The following is a 14962-nucleotide window of genomic DNA, read 5'->3' as shown; positions in this document are numbered from 1 at the left end:
AAAGCTGTAAGGAGTCTAATCTTTATCTTAGGTGATGGTGGAAAAGAGAAGCTGATTCCTTTAATTCAAGGCCCTTCTGACACCAGAGACTTACACAGCAGTAAATGGCTCAATGAGAGTAGAAAGCCAGAATCTCTCTTAGCTCCGGATTTGGTAGCCTTTACAATCCAAATTCCACAATATATGGACTATTGCCATAATTCTGGTAAGTGCAAAACTCTTGTTAAGCTGGTATCACATTACATTTTTCCTATCCAATGTAATTTTCAAAAGAGGGGTTTGATATAAAATGTGCCAAATGCCAAAGTATCTTTTTCACATACTGCACACATTATAACTTTCCTTCAGCTCACTGTGAGACACACAAACTAAAAGCAGCATTTTGACGTCTTCAATAAGGAATATTCAATAAGTCGTCTTCAATAAGTATGTCGTCTTCAATAAGGAATGCTTCATTGACTTTGGTTGCTTTTAAAATTATTTATACAGAACCTTTTGTAAACTTTTGGGGGGGGCAGGATCCATGTTGAAAATACTGTTTTTATTCTTAATTCCCTTTATCTGTTGGGTTGAGCTTCTTACACAGAAGTTGACATACTGAATTCAAAATGGTTCATATAAATTTGCGGCATAATTTAGAATTAAATTAAGAATTTGTTTATCATAAAATTTGTTAATAAAAAGGTGATTTTAAAAATCATGACATTTCATGTCATCATGAAATCATGACATCAATCATGTCATCAAACTTGGTGTAGTGGTGGATTAAAATGAGAAACAAGTTAATATTTTCAGAGAGTTGCTTGGATAAATTTAAGAGTGTTGGTGACTCTGTGGGCATAAATAATCTTACCTGACATTCTTATGGTTTCTGTGCATTTTAAACAAAATATTCGTCTGTTTTAAGCAACACTGCCAATTTTGAAATGTATCTAGTTTAACTATAATCTAGTTTGTGAAATACACATGGATCTAGGTTTTGCTGTCAGTATGGTGCATTTTCAGAATCATGCTTTTGTGTTTTTAGAAGTTTATCCTGTTGCCGTGCTAAGAGTGGAATCAAATAGGGGAAAAAAAACAAACCCAAAAAGCATCTAGGTTAAGGAAAGTGAATGGATTAGCTGACCCCAATGTTATGAAACACAAAAATAAACTGAAAAGTGTGCTTTTTTTCTCTAATTTTTTTTCATGTGCAATGGTTGTTGAATGTCATTAGTCTGAAAAGTAACAGTGAATTTATTACCATCTTTGTAATTTTTATGTGCATATGTAAGCCACATTTGATTCTTATGCAAAGTAAATATTTGTAAGTACTGTGCACTCCAGCAGTTGTTAAGTTATTTTTTCAGTAACTGTACTTGTATGTTTCTTGAAGAGCATCATGTTGGAAATGTTTATGGCAGTGTTTTTATAACAATTATTTTAAGTTCCTGCCCTTAAAATATTGCTGAAAAGCAATTCATGAAGCAACAGTCTCTGAATTATTCACATCCATTTTCTAAAAAAAAGTGAAAATCTGTTGCACCTGTTGTCTCACTTATGTAGCTCTTAAATGTTCATAATAATAATAATACTTATTACTATTATTGATTATTGCATTTTCTGCCTTTTTTGAGGATCTTTTCAGTTTAATTTTCTGATTTTTGTCTCAGAGAATTAATTACATTTTAAAGGAGCAGTGCGTACTTACCTATACTATAGGATTATTGCTTTCGTTACAGGTCACAGTGATCACATACGTTTTAGCTCATCAGTATTATGGATAGTCCAATTAGATAGTAGAGAGTACTTGATAGGTTGTGACAGGAGATGCCTATGAGAATTAAGGCACTGACAAATGAAGTGCTGGCCAGACTCGTATGCAGGGACTTTGAGAGGCAGAAAATTGGTTTGTAATAGACAAGTGTCTGTGGTACCTGTTTTGTAGATGAATGGAGATACTTTTGAATGCTAAGATTTTAGAATTGAAAATTTACTGGACACTTCACCCGCCCCCCTGCCAGTGCCTCAGGAAAGTTGTATTGATTCTGTGTACTCAGTGGTAGTCACTAACCTGCATGCTCAGACTCTACCTCTGCTTCTCTAGATCTGTAAGGTGGCACCTGTAACTGATGACAAATGAGAGGGAAAAGCTGACTGATGTCTTAAAGCTTTGATCCCAGTAAGCATGAAAAATAGTGTTCTGCAAACGATTTGGTGTTTGGTGGGGGTTTTTTTGTTGGTGTTTTTTTTGTGTGGGTGTGGTTTTTTTTAAATAAAACTAGGAAACAATGTTTAAATTATCTTGGGCTCTATACAAAGGATGAGGGAGTTAATTAAAGCCTTCACTTTCAAGTACTTGCTGAAGGAACTGAGGCAATTTAATACAGGAGATATGGCTAGCCTTTTCATTACAACTGTGAAAACTACATGGAGAGAAAACATGAAGTTATTTGAGAGCATAAAAATGCTTTTGCTGTCAGTTGCAGTCACTTCTGGGAATTAAGAAAGCTATACTGGATAATTTGACAGCAAATTCAACTTATGCCTCGGGAACAAAAGGGTTGTTTAAAGCTGTACTACTGGAGATGATTGTGCAGTACTGAAGTTGTGCTATTTGAGCAATTTATCCTAATAGTGTTAGATATGATGTTCTGGAATAGGAATTTGGACAACAGAGAAGAGTGAAGAGAGTAGCGCAACCTGCTTGTAGAAAGAATGAAAAAAGCTAGCCAGGAGAGATGAGAAAAATAATCTAGAGTTGTTCAGTCTTATCAGACTGTTGGAGATAAGGCCAGGGTTGGCCAAGTCTGCTAACTCTGCAAAGTACACATACAAATAGCTGTATAGCTGATGCTCTCAAAATACACACATGATTTCTCAAAGGACCTAAGGGGGACAGCAGTTCCAGCTTGGTAGGACTGGATAAGTTGGCATCACCCAGCACTCAGATAAACTTCGTTTACTTCTCCCCATATACAAGGATTCAGAAAACTTTGCAAACTCAGTGTCAGTGGAGCCGCTCTCGGTGCAGCGGGGTATGGGGGTGCATTGGAGGTGTATAAAGCTAAAGAGCTGCAAGTTAGCCACCTCCATTAAGAACAGAATGATATAGTATCTTTCTGTGTGTAAAACCAAGAGAAGCAATTGCAGGGGAATTTCTGAGTACTCTGGAAGAATCTTGGCATACAATACAATGCCTATGCAAGTGACTTTAAAAAATTTTTTGCTTATATAAAAATTAGTGAAGGAAGAGTAACTAATTAATTCATTATGCATCTGTGAAGTTGAATGGACAACAACTTGGTCTAAAATCGAAGCAGTTGTTTGGATATAAAATGCCAAGGAGGAGGTTGTGCAAATGGCATGAGGTTCCAGAGCGTATTTACCTGGAGAACAGGTGGGGGACCTTTCCTCCTCCTCCTCTCCCTGTTGAGTCAGCAACTGTCTACTGTCTTGTACCACTTGAATCATATGATCCAGGGTGACCAGGACAGTTGTGCAGCTTCCTTTGACTGCTTGTCTGTAGGTGGCCATGCAAACATTGAGGGTGTATTTACAATTTGAATGATAAAACATTTTACACTAGTATTTTATTTCTTGCTATTTCACTTGTTGCTGCTGAGAGGAAGAGAAAAAAAATACGGTTCTAGTAGTACCATACCGCTTGTATAACCAGCAAGGGAAAAAACTCTGTAAAATGTTATTCCAAAAAGGGCAGTGTTAGTGTGTGATGTATAGCATATACAGGCAAAGTAAGTATTATGTATAACAAGTGCATATACTGATGATTACTTAACAAGAGTGTTTTACTGTTTGGTGCACAAAGTGTCATTAGCACAGTGGAAAACTGATCCACCCATGGCAGAGGAAGTATTTAGGGGCAAAGAATATAAATATGTTATTGTTTAGTCCTTAAATACAAGTCTGCGTGCTGGTGCTTTTTATTTTTTATTTTGGATACTTTTGTTTATGAAAAACTGCCCCAGTTATCTCTGTGCATAGTTGTAAAAATAAGTGGATACGCTCCCCAGTCTTTAGATAAACTGTAGCATATAGAATAAATACAAGAGAGGAGATTATTCCATTACCCCAGGGTTTGGGAAGGTCGTCTTACTGCTTCTCTGAAATAACCCTGGCTTTATTAACTCTCAGAGCAAGCTGCAGACCTTGTTTGTTTCACCTGGCCTTTGAGAGAAAAAGGGACATTGCAAAATGAATGCTGGTGTTAGTATTTAATTATGAGCAGCTGTTGAATAGATGAGGTGACCTGATTAAGCTCTATTTGGTTTGCCATATTGAATAATTGGGAGGGCGTGCACAGCCAGTGTATGGAGACCTTTATTACATATAATTCAAGAGGAACTAAAATAAAAAATACAATTAATAAAGTTTTCTTTGAGATCAGCTTAAATATTCAGTAATGCAGCAGTGAAATTAGGGAGTAAACAAAAGTACCTGTATTAATGTCATACTCATGTGTGGTACATTGATACAGCTGGTGGAGCAAAGTAAGAGTGAAAAGGCTTCTCTAGTTTGTGAAAGCTGCATGAAGGCTGAAGAGCAAATATTCAACCTTGTGAAAGTTGGTATTTCTCATTTAAGTGATATTTTTCTTAAACTTCCAAAGTTGTTTGGATTTTTTTCTCCACTGTCAATATTTTGCTAGTTTAGATAAGATCACTCCCCCCCCCAAAAAAAAAAAAAATTAGTGAAGTGAAAATATTTTTAAGACTGAAAAAAATCATATATTCAGACATGAAAAAAGTACCATAAATGTGGTACCAGCAGGAACATTAATTTTTTCCTGTCATAAACCAGCTGATTGTTATCTGTTGGAACTTACTTGAAAGGAGGTGAGAGATTTTACATATGTTTGTTTTTATGCATACACACTTATATATGCCCCAGCTCCCCCTCTCTTGCAGTTAAAAAGCCTGTCATTGACTTTTTTAAATTTAATTTTGACTGCTTAGACTGGGGTTGCTGCAAAGTCTGGATTTTAAAGCTGGAACAATGATTTTTTTTTTTTTTTTAGTTCTCAGTTCTAATTTAAGTGTGTTCTTGTGCTGGTAAATTAAAAAAACTTGTAAAAGAGAATTAATAAACTAATTTGAAGTATTTTGGAAAGATTTGACACAATGAGTGAGTAAAAACGCTTAATATATTGGAGTAATTAAAGACAATTCACATTTGTGGTTTGGGCATAAATGTGTAAAAATTATACCCATCTATCTTATTACATTTCCTTTTCTCTCCCTGAGGATTTCACTATGTACTTTATCTGTAATTGTTGCCAGTTTTCTATCAAGTTCCCACTGGGCTTCTGGTGCAAAAAATCTTATCCTCTCGATGACAGAGCTTGCCTGAATGATTTCATGCTCTTAGCATTTTTGTTCACGGGAATTAGGGGCAGAATGTAACTGCAGCTGAACATAGCATCTATTTTTGTAATTTTGAAGTTTAGACTCTGTTATTGGAACTAAATGAAGAGATGCAGGTGTTCTCCAGTTCAAGTCCTTTGGGATTTTTTGATGGTAGATGCTTGAAAAGAAAATGCATGTGTTTCCAGAGTCAAACAGCAGCTGTGGACAAGGATTTATGTTTTTCTCAGAACTTTGGGATTTCAAAATGTTACATTTAATCACATGCACAGAAAGGAGAGCAAATGTTAAAGATGTTACATATAAAACTAGGGGACTGATCTTTTTACCATACCAACTAGTTGTGGGAATAGAGGAACAAAGTGATCTTTAATCTTAATATGAACAATTTCAAAAGGATTATGACAGTTGCCAGGACTCTGGTCTTTTGAGAACTGTGCTCTTGCAGCACACAACATTTATATCCTCTTAATTGCTTTTAAAATCTGGCTTATTCTCATATTTTGCCTTGGAAAAATATGAACGCTAATATTATAAGTTACTGAAAACACAGTATTCATGTAGTCTTATGTTGGAGTAGGGTGAATTTAAATTCAGATAAGTATACATTTTTAGAAGAATTTTTCTAGTAATGTCCTGTAGTTTTCAAAATTGGATTAAAAATAGCAGTTCAACTGCTTGAAACATGAGGCTACATTTAGAAGTTTTCAGAGTTACAGAACTTGTGGGCAGAAGTATTTTGTGGTAATGCAATTTCTCCCCCCCTTTCTCTCTCTTACGATTTTGAAATTAGTTGATTGTAGTAAGCAAAATGTCTGACATCTTGTAATTTTATCTCAAGTGAGGGCAGCAGATGGTGGTACTACTGAACAGTTTAGGATGGGAGGATGGTGTGGGGAAGAGCAAGTTGGTAACAGTGGTAAATGCAAGTTAGTTAATACCTATCTGAGAAAGTAAAAGCCTCTTTTTAAATGCATTTAATTTTTTACATTCACCAGCTTGTGTGTGCTCCATCCTCCCCCATTACTCTCACAGCTCAATATCCACTACAGCAAGGTTTAAGTATCAAACATTATATATAGACTTGAATCACCTCTGTATCTACTGTCTTACAAAGATCCAGCACTTACTACTTTTTCTAAGAGGGAAGTAAACATGTCCTAAAGCGCAGTCTGTTACTCTACTGGCTCCAATTATAAATTTCATGTCCATGGGAGTAGCATCAGGGAGGGACATACTATATTATGCTAACTAGATTAACATTATTTCCAGTGGGTTGCATAACTCTGGCAACTGGCAGTAAGTTCTGGTTATAGAAAGGTAATTGTGCAATGCAGGAATAAGGCAGCTTGTTCAACTTTCCATCAAGTAATTCTGCAAATCCTCTTGGGGGAAGAGGTGTTTTCATCTCTCTGCTGACATTGCATTCAATTTCTCTCAATATACCATAAATCCTTCAGCAATACATGTACTGTAGAATTCTGAAATTGTGACTAATAGGTTTCTGAGTTTTGTAAAATGGTACTTGAAAAATTGATATTACTTTGAGATATACTGTTCAGCTGCACTATGGAAATCAACAGAGTAATATCTTTAGCCAAAGAAGTGCTTTTGCCTTTTTCCAGTTTCCTTTTCTTAATAGTATCACTTAAGAGTTTGGTAATATGGCAAAATAAGAACAAAACTTGGGCAGTGAAGATGGGGACTCAACTCCAAATAGCAGGAGCCTGAGATATTGCACTAGGAGATCTGTTGAGTGAATGGGTTGGAAAGCCTGATTTTCATCTGGGTTTATACCTTTTTCCTTATAAACTCCTTGCCTGACTTTCTCTTTGCTTTTAACTCAGGATAACAGCGTTCTGCCTATAGATAATGTAACTGGTCTTCTAGTTCTTGGGGTAGGATTTTGTGCTTCAGTACTGTCAACTGAAGATTTGAGCTCTTGAGTGGTCGGTAATATGGGGTATGCAGGCTTTAATGTGCATAAAGGAAATCTCCTCACCTTCTCTTTAAACAGTGCATAACCTACAAAATTCTGTAAAAGTAACTAAAAAAAAAAGTTGTTAAAAAGTTATTAAAAAAAAAAGAGGCTTTTTTAACTTTTAACTCATTAAATGTGTGAAAGTTAGGGAATGGCAGATATGAGATTATTTCTGCTACCTTTATTTTGTGTGTATGCATGTGTGTTCCATAGGATTTCTGTTCACTTTACAATCTGGCGGTATCAAAGTGTTTCATATGGCCACCAAAGTCATATCTAACACTTCTGGTATTGGAAAAAAAATCTAAATGCGGGTTCAAATTATAACTTACATTATCCTATACTGTTATGGAAATAGATCTGTGCTTCCTATATTTATGAAAATGCATTCACCTTTTCCACTTCTGGCATCTGGAAAAGCATTATTCAGCTAGGTGACTAGATACGTACTGATGATGCAGAGAGTTTTGGAAATGTTACAGGCATAGGCTCTCAGCAATTGCTGACGCATAGCTTTGGACATTGAAATCTGTTTTTAATTGAGAAAATATATGTTGGCCAACATATTGGGATAGCTCCTACTTATTTTGAAAAAATGCCATGGGATCTTTAACTTCCATTTGGACGCTTCCCAGACATGGGCATAAGGGATTGTAACTGTTTACTTTCAAATGGTGTTTAAACTGTTTCCAGGTTTTATAATTGAATTATATTGCTCTCACTACTGCTTTGGTGATGTAAATGATTCGTATAGCATAGCTATTTTTTTGTAATGAAATGCTAAATAGATATCACTAAAAATCAGTAGACTTTTGGTGGTAAAATATAAATGCATTTTGACCAGGTCAATTTTTGTTTTTCAAATTTTAGTAGCAAGTGATGAAATAACATCTTACTGAACAGAAATATAGCACATTTGATGAAAAACAGCATTAAATGAAGTATCTCCATTATTTTCAATGCAGAAATTATGATCCAAATATATATTTGTTTCTAAATCTAAAATTTTTTTCTCAGTAATGTTCATGGTTCAACTCTGTCGTAGGTTAAAAAGAAGCTACAGGTCACTCCCAAGATTCCAATGTTCTGGTTATAATACACACAAATGTACTAACAGTCTCATTTATATGGTTTAGGATGCAGTCTCAAATACGCAGAGTAAATATTCAACCACATTGTCCCCTTCCACCCAAACATTACTGTTCTGAAGTTCCCACAGAAGTTCCTTTCCATGATGTTACAAATAGCCATTTGTGGTCACAAAATAAGGTTGTGCCATTACCAACTGACTGAATAGTTAGTTTTATGTAGAAAGCAACAGTTCACAGCCAGGATTAGACAATGCAGGTTAGAGTCTTAGCAGTATATTGATTTTTTTTAATTCAGCTAGATAACCTCAGTGATGAGCCCCAAGCTAAGACATATTCCTGTAGTTGACCAAACTGAAAATTATTTTGGACAGATTATCTTTGAGGTGTCCAAATTTAGAAACATTTAAATTAGTTTAATTTTCTTCATGTGCTTTGAAGCTTCTGAAAATCAATCTCTAATTCTAAAATTCTAAATTCTAAAATCTCTAATCTCTGCAAACCATATAGAAATTAGTACTGCAGGAACCATTAGTCACTTTTAACCTTTAGACCATTTAATCACTTCTGTGCCATATGAGCTGATTTCATTTTCCTTTTACCTGTGCACTGAAATAGAACTAGTATGTGCAAGATACTCGTGTATGTACTTGTTGTGTAAGGTGGTGGAAATACTTAAAATTGATACGAGGAAAACAGTGCACTGTGTAACTTTTCAGATCTATTTAATAGCTAAAATTAGCCTACTTACATAATGTGAGCATTTAATGTTGAGTATCTCTATATAACAGATTTCTAAGTACAGCAACTTCAAACACAAATACTGTATATTTGAGGTATCCTGAGATTCTCAGTATCACATGGAGTACTAAATCTATTTGAGAAATGCAGTGATAGGATTATAATGGATATATAGTTTAATTAAATAGCTAAATATTGTTAATTATTTATTTTAATCTGATTTACACTCTTCAGAGTAGGAAAAGGCATTTTGAAAAGGAAAAAACAATTTGTTTTTCTGACGTCATGTCTGAAAGAGGAGATTCTAGGTGTTGCCCTAATCCTGCAGCTGGTTAAGTTAAGACAGAAACATTTGCTGGAGCAAAGTAATTTGCTGACCTGAGTCCTGAGTTCCCATTCACACACTCTTCCACTGCTAATTGTTGGTACTGAACTCCACTTACAGCACAGCAAATTAATGCAAAGTCTGGTTTTCCTAAGTGTTTTCCTAATTCCTAATGTATTTTCAAGATGAAATGGATCTGAAAAAAAAAATAATTGTGATTTTCCCCAGGAGATTTAGAAAATTGATTCTTTATGTCTGTAAGCAAATCATTTTGGGGTTGTACTGTCTGAACTAAATGAGAACATTGCATGGTTATGCATGGAGAAATGGGTGCCCTGACAATGAGAACTGAAGGGATGGGGAGTCCCAAACAAACATGTCAGCTCTTACAGTTGACACAGTAAGAGTCTGCCTGCATCTGCCAACTCTTTCACTTTTAGCCCCTGTGCATCATCTGTCACTGCACAGCTTCTTGGGCCATTTGCCTGGGATCGGTGCCAAGCTGGAGAAGTAGCTTTGACTATGCTGCCTCATGTCCAGAAATCTTGGAAAAATAGCCCACTGCCTGTGGGACGGTGGACTTGAAGGAGTCAGACCAATTGGAGTTTGAGCCACATCTTTTTGAAGTTCAGTGTTGGTAAGTGTCATGTCAGAGGAAAAAAAGACCATGTTCTAATAATATGGTACAAACCATAAATGAAAATGAAGTATAATCTGAAAATTAATGTTAGATATCAGAATAATAATCTGAATAAATCAGAGGCTGACTGCCTCTTCCCATCGATCCCTGCCCTCAGAAGTGCCTGTGCTTGTTTTATTTCTGGAATAAAACTACTTAAACCATACAGAAACATTGCTTAAATACAACATAAAGTATAATAATATAACTGTCTATTATAGGGATTTCCTCCCCCCCCGCCCCCCCCAAATGGAGAAAATAATGGAAATTTCGTAAATAGAAACAATTCTCATTAGAAAAATAAGAGAAGATATGATTGAATCTAATGAAGCATTAAATACAGTGTTTGGCTCAACATTAGTGAGCAGAGTTATGGAGTGCATGTGATGGATCATCACCTCTGGATAGTATTCTTCTGTTCTGTTTGTCCGTGGCATAGAGGGTAATCAGTCAAATGTAATTAATCATCTTTTAAATAAACTGGACATCTTTTCCTCACTGGGCTTTGAATAAATTATATAGACAGTATATTTTTTATATTTAGTGTAAATATGTTCATGTTTGATTATTTATTCAACGGAAATAAATTAATGAAAAGAGAATATGAATTCTCCCTGTAATTTTGAGCTCTCTTACAATGTCCCTGCTGTGATAAGAGAAAGAGGAATTCAGTATTGAGCCAATCTTCTCTCTAGGTTGTGACCTGAAAATTCATACAAGAAAATGAAAGATGTTCAATATGTCTTTGTAGTATTTGAAAGATATTTTACCCCAAGCCCTGGATTAATATTTTTCAGACATTAAAATTATTGCAAAATAGTTATGTACATGTTTGATAATAGATTCATTATTAAAGGATAAGCTTAAAATTAATCTATTATATTAAAATTGTGTTTTTAAACCAACTCTTGGAAAACTTGACAGATACAAAGTAATCTTCAGTATAATGGAATTTTCTGAAAACAGATGTGTGTATTTTAAAGTGCACATATCAGTCCTTTAAGCAGTTGCATGTCTAAACTAATGAAACAAAACTTTAGTGCAGATTGATAAAGTTGTTTTCAATTAAAACCAGAAAATAATTAAGGTATATTTGCATTTTGGAGTTTTGAAAACAGGTATAATAAAAATATAACAATAATCTTCATAATACTAATTGTATTTAGTTTAAAGACTTTTATAATAATTTTAAGCCAATAATACTTTTTTATTTCTTCACTGGTAACACAACAGAATAAGTATAAGCCTGTGAAAGGGATGACTTAACACAACTGCTGATGCACTTCGAATGAAACATCTTTATTAAGTTAATACAAGAAGCAGTCATGCCCTACTTGAATTACTCATTTATAATGGCTGAGCAGCAGCCTGGGTGTGGACTTTGAAATCCTGGGAAAATAAGATGTATGCATGCATTCAAATATCTAAAGTCTTTGCTTTAGAGCAGCTGTAAAATGTTGAAGTGAGATGTCAGCTACTAGCTGTTGTCTACATTTTTAGTCTGAAGGGAGATGTGATCATTTAATTGCTAACCAAGGTTAGTATTATTTTAATCATTGCATCCTCAGTTCAAGACTTTGATTTCAAGAGCCGTTTGAATAATTAGGACCTAAGAATCAGAATATTTATCTGCTTTTTGCACACTTTTAATGCACAGATTATTCCAACTTTATTTTAAGATCTTACTTGTTTTGTTATAATACATAGATTTTTCTCTACCTTTTATTGTGCTTGTAATGAGGGAGTAGTAATCCTATAGATTTGTAAAATATCAAGATAAAGCACATGTATGGGTACCAATTTCAAAATTGAGCTACCTGCATGCTCACTAAAGACATAACATTATAAGAGCTGGTAAAAGCCATGTATTAAAAGGATGTCTGTCTTTTTGCGCTGTTGGGTTGTTGCAGCTTGCACAATCTTTTGCAGATGACCGCATTGCCAGGTTCCTTGTCTTCACAGCTTGATACCATGCTTCCTTTGAAAAGATAGACGTGTAGGAAATTAACTGTTCAACTTTAATTTTTCTTCAAATGCTTGCACAATGCCAAAGAGTGTGCATCCCATTACACTTGAATCAGAGATTTTTGATAAGAAGTGCCAGATGTTGTGTCTCAAGTATATCCTCACACTTCCCAAGTCAACAGTACAGAAGCAACCACTCTTCTTTTACTGCAGAGTTGTACAAGCTGTCGTGACATGAGGTGAGTGAGAGCAGGAACACCCACTTCTGCTTGTTGGGATATCTGTAAGGGCAGTGTGAACTTTCTGTTGCATTTTGGAGGCAGACAACAATGTCCGTGTTGTACCTATGCAGGGTACTCATAATCATCTTACAGCAGTGGGTGAGACTGCAGGGGTGCTTACTTAAGGACTGTTCAGGAATTGGTCAAGTAGTTTTTTCCTTCTTGTTTCTGTTACAAGTAGAATTAAGATTCCTTGTACTTCATTTGAGTCTGTTTCCTGGAATAGGGCATCTCTAACATGCACCATGCAAACTTGTTTTTTCCTCTGGAAAATCACTATCTCAAAATCGTGATGGAAGGAGCAGGTGTTTTCTACACAATGGCAGCAAATTAAGCCACAAACTCGGAGGTCGTGCCTTCCTTCCTGTTAGTGGGAAAACTGAGAGGCAAGAATAATCCACCTTAAAGGCAGAAGTATGATGGTTAAAATCTTCACTAATGTTTGTCCGAGGCAGCACTACTAGAGGTATTGGAGATATAGGCAGTGAGGACAGTATTTATCTTCCACTGTTGTGCAAAGTGGAGCATGTTGGAATGGTTTGCATGGCTCTTCTCCACTGAGGTACTCTAATGGGCTGCTCCAAGAGGATGATGGAAGGATATTTGCAAGAAGGATGCAATAACCCTTGTAGCCTTGACTGTGGCTTGGCTCTATTTGGCTTTAGCTGACACAGTTTGTCACCTCTTCTCAAATGGCAGCAGCTCAGCTCACTCCAATAAATGGTTTCTGTATATTGAGGTGTGAATATACTCGAGAAAGTGACTCCAGAACATTTGTTTTTAAAAGCATAGAAATTAGTAATTAAGACTCATACTTGTACAAAAGTAACATGATGTAATGCTAAGGGAACAAGATGTTTTTCATTCATTTTCTGTGAGGTGCCATAGTGAAACACTTGCAAGTGAATGCTGTTATATTGGGAGCCGCTATAACTCAGGATCAGTTACAGCAGCATTTTGGTCGTGGCTTTGAGGAAATAAAGCAACATCTGAGTTCCTGCCATGCTTTCTGACATGGGGCAAGCAACGTTCTGCCACTTCTGTCTAATACAGATACCTCTGTATGTTCCTTTTTCTTAATGCTCTTTCGAGGGGGGCTTATTGGCTCATAGCATAGCAGCCAGCACGTAGCACTGCTGTTTGTGTGCTCCTGAGCATTTGACCTAGCCTTTGTGGATAGTTGTTTTGGGGTTCACACCTCACAGGGCCATGACTTCCAACAGCATTGGAACATAGAAGCCTTCCTACTGCTGCTGCTTCAGAGAAGTAGAATCAGTGTAACAAATAAAAAAATTTATTTTAACTAGTAAAAATGTGAAGCTAACCCAGCTTGCAGTCCCAGTCCTTTTCTTTCTCCAGAGAATTTTATTTGTTTTCTTAAAAGAGAGATAAAGCCCTTTTCCTACCATTCATTTCTTAAAGTGGAATGCCAAAATAAGAATTTGGAATGGCCAGAGTTGATTTCTTAATTACAGTTGAAAAAAGTGGGAATACCTAATTACTTCTTACCAGACAGCTGTCATAATTTTCCTAAATATTTTCATGTTTAGCTGTACCTGTATATATACATATATGTGTATAAGTGTAAGGAGAGAACAAGATCTCTATTCTCATTATATCTGTGAATTGGATGTTCTGAGAATTGTTGAGATTTGGGAGAGAAGCTTAGGAAAATGATGTTGTAATCCATGGTACATTTTGACCTACCCCTATAAATATATTGGAGAGCTACAACTTGAGAGAAAATATATAAATCTTTTTAGCTCTAGATGGTCTTGTTTCCCAGAGGATTACAAGTGGAGCAGGAGGACAGTTTCTTTAATTCCTTTATCCGTAACTCAGTCCCTTTGGAGAATCTCCAGTTGGTTCTTCATACCCCAGGAAGAATGCCAGCCGAACACTGGGTGGTTTTTGACACAATCCTGCCTAGTTTCTGTCAGTACCAGTGCAGTGTGGTCAACATCTTTTGGGGAAATGCAGACAAACTCTCCTTATAAACGGTGGGATAGAAAATAGAGTAGTAGTTGATTGAGTTTTTCTAATACTCTCCAGTAGTTTTTCCTTCATAAGACAGGATAATAATAAAATATCTTATGACATAGTAGTTTCTTCATAGTTATTTTAGGAATTTTTACATGACTCCACCTGGCCTTGGCCTGTCATGTATATGTGACACCTGCAACACTTTTAAATGAAGTTTGCATGCCACATTATCTTATAATAGGTGTTTTAGTTTATATAAACCTGTATCAATGCTATCAACATATCAGTTGATATGTTTCTCTGATCATTGATACAGAGAAAATAAGTGTTTTGAGCTTTGTATAGCTTCTTTACTAAATTTTTAGTGTGCTCTTATCAGTTAAATTATCTTCCAAACAAATAGGCTGTACCTAATAAAGATACATGTCATCCCACCAGAAATCTTAGACAAAAGCTGTTAAGTATGGCAGTGTGAAATATGTAAAAGGTGGCTAGCATCACTGGTTTTAGTGCAGTGGTTTAAGAATAACTTTACACTTACTTAGAACGGTATAAT

At 35.7% G+C, this 14962-nt stretch overlaps 1 protein-coding gene across 9 annotated transcripts in view; it reads left to right on the top strand.

Annotated features, from left to right (window-relative positions):
- The window catches only part of VPS13B (vacuolar protein sorting 13 homolog B), a 489796-nt gene that overhangs the window by 161057 nt on the left and 313777 nt on the right, over positions 1-14962 (top strand). For 8 of the 9 annotated variants that reach the window (XM_072852126.1, XM_072852122.1, XM_072852124.1 and 5 more), the window contains one exon: positions 32-205. The exons of the other annotated variant lie outside the window; for it this stretch is intronic. In XM_072852126.1, the coding sequence (XP_072708227.1) occupies positions 32-205 (174 nt within the window). The remainder of the gene's footprint in view (positions 1-31; positions 206-14962) is intronic. 9 annotated transcript variants of the gene reach the window in all.

The sequence above is a fragment of the Ciconia boyciana genome, chromosome 2, assembly GCF_034638445.1.
Source record: "Ciconia boyciana chromosome 2, ASM3463844v1, whole genome shotgun sequence".
Classification (NCBI taxonomy): domain Eukaryota; kingdom Metazoa; phylum Chordata; class Aves; order Ciconiiformes; family Ciconiidae; genus Ciconia; species Ciconia boyciana.
Note: the sequence above shows the minus strand (reverse complement) of the source record. Positions and strands in the feature narration are given on the sequence as shown.